The sequence below is a fragment of the Musca domestica genome, unplaced genomic scaffold, assembly GCF_030504385.1.
Source record: "Musca domestica strain aabys unplaced genomic scaffold, Musca_domestica.polishedcontigs.V.1.1 140, whole genome shotgun sequence".
Lineage (NCBI taxonomy): Eukaryota > Metazoa > Arthropoda > Insecta > Diptera > Muscidae > Musca > Musca domestica.
Window position 1 is genome coordinate 1,229,957 of NW_026712193.1, and position 11,341 is coordinate 1,241,297.

General features: G+C 30.7%; 1 protein-coding gene across 1 annotated transcript in view; it reads left to right on the top strand.

Annotated features, from left to right (window-relative positions):
- The window catches only part of LOC131801138 (homeobox protein homothorax-like), a 103,271-nt gene extending 92,523 nt beyond the window's left edge, over window positions 1-10,748 (top strand). Inside the window, exons 6-9 of the mRNA XM_059119244.1 lie at window positions 5,764-5,840; window positions 7,585-7,643; window positions 8,993-9,820; window positions 9,959-10,748. Coding sequence (XP_058975227.1) covers window positions 5,764-5,840; window positions 7,585-7,643; window positions 8,993-9,153 — 297 coding nt within the window. The 3' untranslated portion in view covers window positions 9,154-9,820; window positions 9,959-10,748. The remainder of the gene's footprint in view (window positions 1-5,763; window positions 5,841-7,584; window positions 7,644-8,992; window positions 9,821-9,958) is intronic.
- The last annotated feature ends 593 nt before the right edge of the window (window positions 10,749-11,341 follow it).

An 11,341-nucleotide genomic window follows, 5' to 3' on the forward strand; every position in this document is an offset into this window, starting at 1 on the left:
TTAGTTTAACCATAAATGAAGCATAACAAAATACTTTTTATTTCCGGTCAGTGGATAATATCAAATGAAGTCATTCCATTAGAGAGTTGTTAGTTTTTTTCTTCCTAGCAAATGTTGGTGTTGTTGTTTGTTTGACTTGACCATTGGTAATTTAAATAAAAGCTTTAATGTTTTTCTTCATATGACCAGGAAAAACATAACAATATCTAAAGTTGAGATAACTTGACTTTCGTTTCGGTAATGGATTTGAAAGGGGTTTGGTTCTAAATAAATTGGTAGAAATGAGGGGAGAGCAATTTAATAGGGTAATTTGGCTAAAGGATATTTGGAGAGAAAAAACAAGAACAAGAACAATTTAGATTGGAGATTTGAGGAAAAGAAGGGGGCTGAATTACAATTTGAGTATTTCGGAATTAAAAAACAGTAAAGAAAGGTCAAAAATCGGGCGGTACTGGCTATATGACAACAAATAAAATAAAAATAAATAAACGTTTATATTGGGAATTTATGTGAAGTAGATCATATCAACTACTATATGAATACGTATTATGGCCTTAGATTTGGGAGGCAATTTTAAGTCTCACATCAAATAACACTGCCCCAAAGTTCATGATATTACTTCGAGGATTAAGTTAAAAAAATTCTATCGGAGCAATAGATATATGGGAACCGAATTTCAGTAAATAGCGTATTTGCCTCCAGGATAAATTTGGCTGAATGGCAAACAATAACCAAATCGGATGAAGATAAATATGGACGCTTTATCCGAGTCTGAACCGCTGTCGATTTACTTTGGAAGAGCTATTTTTGAACTGTATCTGATATTTGAGGGACTTGAACACCAAATCTGATAAAACCGATATTCACCCCACTTGCTTCTGAAGATGAATTCGGTCGTATTTGATAAACTCCATCTAGTTTGGAGGAACATTACACATATGGTGCACAATAAAACTGAAATCAGACGAAGATATGTAGACGAGGTATATCTAAATCTGGACCGATTATCACCAATTTCAATAGGGTAGGTCCTTGGGCCAAAAAAGGATTTGTTAAGAATTTCACCTAAATCCGACCACTTTCCTCTCAAAAATACATGGACAGACGGACGGATATAACTCAGAATGTTATACTTAAGGATCATCTTCAAAGGAACTACATATGGGTCTATCTTGTTTCCTTCTGGATTTTACAAAAGTTTAAAGTTTTTAGAAATATATAAATTTCAAATAACTTCGTTTAAATCTTCCCTCTACACCCTTTTTCTAATCTTAGTTATGTAATCCTATTTTTTTGGATTTTTGGAGAATTTCCTCTGTCAACTTTCCTCTCAAAAATACATGGACAGACGAACTGACATAACTCAGAATTTGATCCTAAGGGATCTTCTTCAAATTAGCTATTGTCCTATCTCGTTTCCTTCTGCACTTTACCAACTTTAATGTCTTTAAAAATATTTAAATTTCAAAAAACTTTGTTTAAGTCTCCCCCCTGCACCCCCTATTTCCAATCTTAGTCATATACTCCTATTTTTTCTGTGGAAACTTAAAATGTCAGCAATTAATTTCATTTTAATTATATTTGCTCATGTTTACAATATCAATGAGATAGGGCCGGGTCGGCAACACCCATAAACTGCTGCTGCTGCTAGTACTACAACGAAACAATGGTTGGGACTTGTAGTAGACAAATCAAGAATCTAACAATTGGACTTAGCAGCAGGACAACAGACCATAGGTTATACACACTACCGTACGCAATCCATTGTAAAATCCTTAAGGGCCAAACTGCCAATAATATGTAATATGAATGTTATATATACGTATGTATATTGAAAACCCAAAACTATACAAATGAGAGTATATTTCTCTGCATCTATGTATGTGTATTGAGATATCAAAAGGAAAATTTATGGTTTGAAAAACAAATACAAATAAAACACGCCCTACGATTTGTTAAAACTACGTAAGACAAATCTACAAATGCATTATATTGAATTGAATGTGTGTGTGTGTGCGTGAGAGAGTGAGTGCCAGTGTGTGTGCAATAATGGTATGCCAAAATGCATTCTTAGAGCGAGACCCAAAGAAGAAGAATTTTCGTTATCCAAGAAGGGCCTGTTAGCTACTAGTCTAGCAAAATGACAATAACATAAAACTGCAATTCAAATTGTAGGTAGTTACACACACATTTTGATATATACACATATGTATATATGTGTGTGTCGATTTTTCTACAATACAAAAAAATAATCAATATTGTAAGGATATGTGTATGTATGTCCTTATATGCATATTTGCCTAACAACAATACATAAAATATTCTATTGGCAGTTTTGTGTTTCTTCCCATTGCATTTCTTGCCATTTTCCTATCTGTCGAAGTTGTCATTTGTTGCGTGAAATTTACCGTTTTCTTATGCAAAATCATGCCTGTATGTATGAGTGTGTGTGCATATTCTTAACATGTACTTTTCGGACTAACAAGGACATTTCTGGTCAGGTTGCTTGCTGGCTCACCAGGCCAGTGCCAGCTAGAGAGCTTGGTATTGGAGAATTTTCTATTATTGAAAATTTCTTTCTACAATGGATTTTTCGATTTGTGGGCAGAACCAAAAAGACATGGTTACACACACACACATTGATGTACATATATACATATTGATATATACAAAAAAAAGCAAACTACAATACAAATAATGTTTTGTGAAATTTTCAATTTTCAACACAGCAAAATCCTTGCTGGCTATTATAATGCATACATATAAGGCATGTCGTGTTGTTGTTGTTGTTGCTTTCTTGTTTTCTGATAATGCATTTTCTTGTTATCCTTGCTAAATCTTGTCCATACATTTACATATATATAAAAAATATTGTATAGAGAATATATGCAATATCTTTCCAATATTGAGTCTTTTGTTTGTTTGTTGGCATTTACTGCTCCACCTTTTATATGTCCCTCTGTCGCAAGTTTACTTAGGATGTGGCCAAGGTGTCCATCACTTTTTGCCGAGCGAAACACTCACTCTATTTACATATTTTGCAAAAAAAACCTTAGATTACAAAATATAGAAAAAAATCTCAATGAAGTTCAGAATTAATTTTCAGTTTTTTTCTTGTTTTGAAAAATAAAATCATCCTTAAATTTATTTCATCTGCCGGAAATAGTGGCTCGTGCTTGATTTCACTTTTTTTTGTGGGAAATCAATTGTTTAGGGGTTTTGTCGTATTTTGAGAAACGAATGAGTGCCAAAAAGGGGTTTGCCGATTTCAATGGTAATTAAACACTACTTCCTTTGTATTTTAAATTTTTATTTTTTGGATAAGAAAAGGAGTCTGTTTTAGTTCTCTTTAGGTCACCAACAAAAAAAAATATATTATTTAGAGAGGGAATGTCAATCAAAAAACAGTCATTGTGTGGGAGCGTTGAGACAGCTGACAGGAAGGCAGGAAAACATTGAAAATAAATAATTAAATAGTTTTTTTTTTGAATCGAAAAAGTCCAATATTTTCAGACAGGGAGACGAAGAAGGTGAAACCAAATATACCAATATTCCCTTTTGATGATCTCCATAGAATTATTTTTGAGTCGATTTAAGTAAGTCCGCCATGTATTTTTGAAAATAAAATACAGGACGCATTTATTTTCCGATTGAGATGAAATTTTACACAGATCATTTGTTTGACCCAAAGACGAATCCTGTAGAAATTGGTGATGATCGATGCGATTTGAGATATAGCTCTCATAGATATCTTTGTCTGATTTCAATTTTATTGGGCGCCATAGGTGTAATACTCCTCCAAATGGGATAAATTACGGCAAATCCGACCGAAATCAGCCTAGAAGCAAGTACGTCACGATTGGTGAAAATCAGTTGAGATATAGCTATAGCTCCCATAGATAGCTTCATTCGATTCCATGGTTATTGTGCATCAAATCGTTAATTTCAGCCGAAATTAAGTGAATTTTTGCTCATATAACCGAATTTATCGTGGAGGAATATACGACATATGGTGAATCGCATATCCCGAAAATCTATTTCACCGATACAAATAAATTTTTTTTGAGGTTAAAAGTCGGGCCCGACTTTATTACTTGTTTTTAGTACCAGCCAGACTTGCCGTTTTTTTAATTCAAATTCGAGAAGGAAATTAAATTTACAAATTTAATCCTTTTGAGCATTTAAAGTTTGAAAAATTTATTTCAATTTTGGAGAGAATTTCGATTTTTTGAAAATCATTTCATGTCACTATTTACCCTTGTCCCTTGGAGTTTTCTAATCTTAACACCTTGTTTTATGATTAATCACTAAACAAATAATGGCTACTGTATTCAATTTCTCCGGGTGAAAAAAGAAAATCCACTCTTCATTCAATCCAAATGCCTCAGCATAAAGCAAAGGAAGGAGAAAATATCAAAATCAATAAAAACAATATTAGAAATATTTTCATAAGCGCCAGGCATTATATTTACATTACATTCCAGAAAAAAGAGAAAAAAATGTTACAAATGCAAGATTACAAGCAATGATTAGATTGGAGCAAACATTCCCTCTTTTCCCCTTCCCTTTGGTAACCATGGTAAGCCATGCAGCTAATCAATGTTTGTTTAACGCCACAAATTGAAGAAATTTTCTTTAACCAAAAAAAAAAAAAAATATATATATAAATATGAAATTCCTAAAGTGATTGACTGAGAGGTATTTTTACCCCCACCCCCTTCAGCACAACTCTCCCTAGACACACGCACACACATTTCTTTGAGTGCTGCCATGCGATATGGTGCAATGATATTGCATTTCAAGCACTACTCCCGATCGATATGTAAGCGATCATGGCTGAAATGTTGGTTTTTCGTTTTTTTTTTTCGGTACGGTGCGGTTTGGTTTGGTGATGATTGTAAATAGATTTGTTTAGAATTGATGTTATGATTTTGATATGGAACGCATACAATGCGTTATGAAAGGCCACAGAAAACGCCACAACAACAACAAAAAAATGAATCGTAGTAATAACAACAATTATTGTTTACACACTGACGCCACTGTGGCGGCATGTAGACATGGATTTCGACAGTACTCCAGGCAAAATCAACAAAAAAAAAACAAACTAAATTTATGAGGGAGGTGGTGATGGTGGCGGCCCGTCCCCCTAACCCCAATGTGTGCAATATGCAGTTAAGTTTTCCTGGCGTTATAATGAGCCACCAAAAAAAAATATTTCCCAGCTAAAACACAAATGCCGAATATTCACACACACGCCGAATAACAAAAAAATTAGGACATTTTAAGTACTTTCAAAATAATGAAATAAACATATCCCATTTCTCCCCCAACACACACCAAAAAAAAATTAGATAATAAAATGTATTAGATTACAAAAGTTAAGTGGTCATCGTCAGGAAAAAAAATAAAATAAAAAACAAATGGCGTTTTTGGGGGTTTTTCCCGATAATCATCATCAGATATAAACGAGCACTATTTTTTGTTAATTTTTATTTAATTTATATGGTAGGCCATTGTTTTAATAGAAATATCTTTTCGACAAGATAAACCTTCTCAACTGTCATATTGCCAAGTTCAAATGATTGATGAGGTTCAGTTTGTTTTTTTTTTTTCGTTGTTTCAAAACAGGTGATCCACACAATATAAATAAATATTCGATTATTCTTTTTTTATCTATAAACCAATAAAAATGTCATACTAATTGTTATTGTTTACTCATTTCGCGTTTTTTTTTTCTACCCCATCTCTATTTATTTTTAGCATCCCTACCCCTCCGAAGATCAGAAAAAACAATTGGCACAAGATACCGGCCTGACGATATTGCAAGTTAATAATTGGTAAGTTGGAAAATGAAAACATATTATTTATAAAAAAATCAGTGAAGAAAAGTCAAAACTGACCTGGAGAAGGCTTCAGCAAATGTGATACTCATAAGTTCTAGGTTAAATTGGATTCTAGGTTAACTGGAATAAATCACACTATCACGCTTGAATTCCATCACGAATAACTTTTGTGTTGGAAAAATCTCACCAAAATGATTTTGTATGCTTGTAAACAATAAAATGAGCTGTCACTGGAATAATTTTAACAGCTGTCGGACGAGTGGCTTAGAAATGACAGCAATCTGAATTTGGTTGCAGTTTCCCTTAATTTTTCGAAAACTAAAAGTAAATAAAAGATAAAAATCGGAAAAAAAATATTTTTTTTAAATTTTTATTTTTTAAAAATTTTTATATTTTTTATTATTTAAAAAATACAAAAATTATTTAAAAATAAAATTTAAAAAAATGAATTTTTCCAATTTTGTATCCATTTTGAAAAAGTTCAACATTTCTAAACATATCTTGGCAAAAATATATTGAGTACAACCCCTACTCCTCCCCCTGCATTTTTCGAAAACTAACATTATTTGCCCCCGAACCAACAACAACAAGCAATCTTAGTACATTAACCTCAATTTGTAGCCAACAATAATAAGGTTGTGTTGCCTGCCGCTGATCTCGTTTTTTTTCTCCATTTGTTCCATCAAATGTTTGCTGCTGGTAAGATTCCAGCCAAGACCAAACTGCAAAACTGACAACACCAACAACAACAGCATGCAATAGTTACTACAAATAAGTGTTGTTTGTTTGCCAAGAAATTGTTTAGCTTTGCAATAGCCTGAAAAAAACATTACCTACCTAAAAGCAAAGCACAAGGCAAGCCACAAGAAAAAACGCTAATAACAGCAACCCAAAAAAATATAAATTTTGTATTAAACATCAATAGCAAGAATAGCAACAACAAAAACGCTTGAAACGACCATGATTCTGTGGTCACAAAACATAACAAAAAACCATAACAGACCCAGCCAAGAATAAAGACCGAACAGAAAAACAACAACTGAAATCAGGTTGTTTTTCTCAATGCACCGGCAATATTTTGTTAAGTCAGTGATGTTGTTGTTATTGTTGCTGCCAATGCCTAGGTCTGTCCACATTATGATTTTGTCAACCAGCAGCAGCCCGTCATCAACATTTTCTTTCTCATGACTTAGAGAGAGAGAGAGATACCGCCTTGATTTGGTGCAGTGGTTGTTAGGTTCTTGGCCAGCAAAATGTAAAAGGCAAACCGAGAGCACCAATCTTTATATAAATATATAACAACAATATATAAGTATTATATATACAATTGTCGGCATTTTAGACTTTTATCACAAATGCAATGAGTGAGCTTAAAGAAGACCAACCGACTTTAAAGAGACAAAAAAAAACAACACGCTTATTATTTTTTATGGTTCTTTCTGGTTCTTAAGAAGCAACCGAAACCAAACGTTCATACCAACCGACCAACCAACACCAATGACATTTGCTGGAACCTGCAAACACACTCTTTGCACAAACAAATGAGATGTTATAAATCATATTATAAATTATTTATGAAATAAACATTTATGGGATTATAAGCCTAATTATGATTTGTTAAGGCCAAAAGGATTGGGATTTTCAATTCTTAGGTTTTTTTGTATTTCTTGTTATTATTTGTTTGAATTGAAAGTTTCATTGTTATTTCATATATCATTTTTTTCTTGTATCGTTACAGGTTCATTAATGCGAGACGAAGAATTGTCCAGCCAATGATTGATCAATCAAATCGTGCAGGTAATTATAAATATATTTAGAGATATATAAAGATTATGGCGATTAAGATCAAAGCGGAATACTAAACAAGGATTATGGGGGTTTAAAGATGTCTTCTAGTGGCAAAAATTGCCAATAAATCAGATTAATTGGGTGATTAAAAGCTAAGATCATTATTAATACAGCTGAAAATAATTATGTTTGGCAAAAAATTGAAAAATTCAATGTTCGAATTTAGTTCGAATTTTTCGAACATTCCGAAATTCGACAAAATTGTTGTATTTAAGCCGTATGAATGAGTGGAAGTATAAAAAACTCAAAATTCAATCTTTGAACTATGTTCGAAAATCTCGAAATTCGAAAAATTGATTTAAAATAAAAAATTTTAGTCATAGCATATAATATTTAAACAATATAAAAAAACAGAAGTGTAATAAAGCCCAAAATTCAATCTACGAAATAAGTTCGAAAATTTCGAAGTTCGAAAAAGGGATTAAAAATAATAAAATTGTATCATATTTGCAGTAAAAATATGAAAGCAGAGGAAATTAATTGCTATATTCATTGTTTTTTGCATTAAAGCTTCATTAAAATAGAAAAAATTTAAATATTCGAATTTCAATGCTACATTTTCCACTTTAATTCAATAAATCAGATTAAATAGGTTACTCAAAGCATGTTTAATGATGATACAGCTCAAAATAATCATATTCGCGCAAAAAAATCAATAAAAACCAATTTTCGAATTAATTTCGAAATTTTCGAATTTCTCGAAAATGCCAAAAATTATTATATTCAAGCAGTATGAAACAACAGAAGTTTAATAAAGCCAAAAATTCAATTTTCGAACTATGTTCGAAAATTTCAAAATTCGAAAAAGTGATTAAAAACAATAAAATTTTGGCATAATTGAAGTTACAATGTAAATGCAGCGCTGATAAATCGAAAAATCGATATACTCAATACCCCCCAAAAAAACCACTAAACCTTCAAAATTTAAATTTTGAATTAAAAATCTGTAAGATTCAATGTTCGAAGTTAGTTCGAACATTTTCAAACCTCTTCAAAATGCCTTAACATCGATATTTTTATGGTGTATAACAATTAAAAAAGTGTGTAAACTCAAAAATTCAGTCTTCGAATATGTTCGAAAATTTCGAAATTCCCAAATTTCATTAAAAATAGTTTTGCTTAGTTATAAGAAACAAAAAAAAAAAATATTTTAATAATATTTAATAATTATAAAAAGCAAACATTTTCAATTCCGAATCAGTTCGAAAAATTCGAAATTCTAGTAAAATTTGTTAGAATTTAATTTTTTTTGGATTTAATTTTATTAATTTTTATTTTTTCCCCTTTTCTATTTCCAGTCTACACCCCCCATGCTGGTCCCTCCGGTTATGGTCACGATCCCATGGGCTACATGATGGACAGTCAGGCCCATATGATGCATCGTCCACCAGGTGATCCTGGTTTCCATCAGGCCTATCCCCATTATCCACATGCTGAATACTATGGTCAACATTTGTAATCAACTTTAGCCCAATAAATCTCATCATTATTTATATAGTTAAACAAACCATAAAAAACCGTAAACAGAAAGGATAAGGCAGAATTTAAAAGTAAAGCTCCTACAATGACTACTACTCCAACTTCTCCCCCTGAACCTTACAACAAAAACAAACAAACAAACAAAGTGCAACAAAAAAACAAAGACAGGATTGGAATGCCAATACCTTGCTCCCACACATCCACACCCACCAAAGTCAAAAGTGAAAACAAATGGTGGGGAATATTTGGTGGTTGGCACATCAACAACAACAACTACTATTATATAGTTTGTTAGAAGGCGACTAAACCAAAATTATAGAACAAAAAAATAGTAAAACAAGAAAAATTAATGAGAAGAAGAGAAACATCTCCCACCCCCACTCCCAGACAAATCAAATGGAAATTCTCTTTTGAAGAAAAAACTATAAATTGAGATTGAAAGAGAACAAATGTTGACCTTAATTAAGGATATCATGGCTGACATCATAACTTTTCAAATAACAAGAACAACAACAACAACTACTACAACAACAAATTACCGGATATACGTAAAAAATTTACTCTAAACAGCTTTAAAATTAAATTGGGAATAGATCGGATGAGAGCAAATATCTTTTAATCATGTCTTAATTAAAAACTAGATAAAGGTGAGTATTGTATAATTCTTTTTTTCTTTTTTTGAAATAATTTTGAATTTAATTTTTGTCTAAAGAAAAAAATATTATTTTTTTTAAACAATTTTACTAATTATTATTTTTGTTTTTATTTTCTCTTTCTCTTTCCAGTATCAAAGCTTTTTATTTAGACAGTCTCTTCTCATCGAAATGAAATCAAGCCAAATCAAGGAGCGAATTTGGAGAAACTCGAAATATTTCCCATTAAAAAAAAGAAAATACCACCAATCAAATTATAATTTTGTAAAAAAAAACAACCTAACCAAACAGCGAATTTAATTTTTTGAAAAAAAAAAACAATTATTTTTTTATGTTAAATATTTTGTTAGAAGGTAAAAAAACCCACACGCAAAAAACTAAGTTCTTAGCAAGGTTAACCAGGATTTTAGGAGAATTTCTTTAAAGCAAAACATTTTTTTAAGAACAAATAATTAAGTTATGTATTTTCTTTAATTAAATATGATGATCTCCTTATTTAAGGGTTTACAAAAAACATAATTTTGATGACAAAACTTGAAAAAAATGGGAGAATTACAACAGAACAGCAAGAACAACCCTACTTAAAGAATTTTAAATCCAAAAAAACATGTGGAAAAAAATCACAGATATGAAAAAAAAAACATTTAGTTATAAACAAAAGAAAATGGAGTAAGAAAAAAAAATTATAAAAAAACTTAAATTAAAAACAAAACAAAATTATTCAATAAGTAAACTAAATAAACAAAGAGAGGAAGAAAGAGTTAAGAGAACACACACACACAGACATATGTATACATAATTTAATAAATTAATTATTAAAAAAATACAAAAAAGCAAAGAAATAAACATTTTTAGTAAAAATCTTAAAAAAACAAACACTTTTCCTCTGCAAGAAAATTTAAGAAAAAAAATTTCTCCCTTACCCCCCAAATATGTAAAAAGTTTTTAATTATTAATATTATATAAACAAAACAAAAAATTAAAATAAAATAATTACTTATTAGTTTATGCAAATAAATAAGGAAAGTAGAAAACAAATCTTTAAAAAATTAAATAATTTTGGCAAGAAAAAAAATACAGGACAGGCTCGATTTGGGAAGTTTTAAATTAAAAAAAATTAAGCTTTTCAAGGCTTCTTTTAACAAAAAAAAAAATAATTTTTGGAATTTTTTAAAATATTTTTTTTTAATTAAAAAAATGCATCCCCTGAATCAAGCCATGTCCTGTATCACCGCACGACCTTCAGAAGATTTCTTTGGAAAATCGTACGTTTTTTCATAGTTTTTCTCCAAAGACCAGCAGTCCGACTTTGTATTTTCACAAAGTCCGAATTGCAATTGAGTTTTTTTTTTCTTAAAAATTTGTATTTAAATTTGCTTATATTTGTCTATTGTACATTATCTTAGATTTCCTGATAATTAAGAGAGAGAAAAAAATCATTAAAAAATAATTGATTTAAACAAAAAAATATATATTATACACATAAACAAAAAATGCTTTATAATTTTATTCACA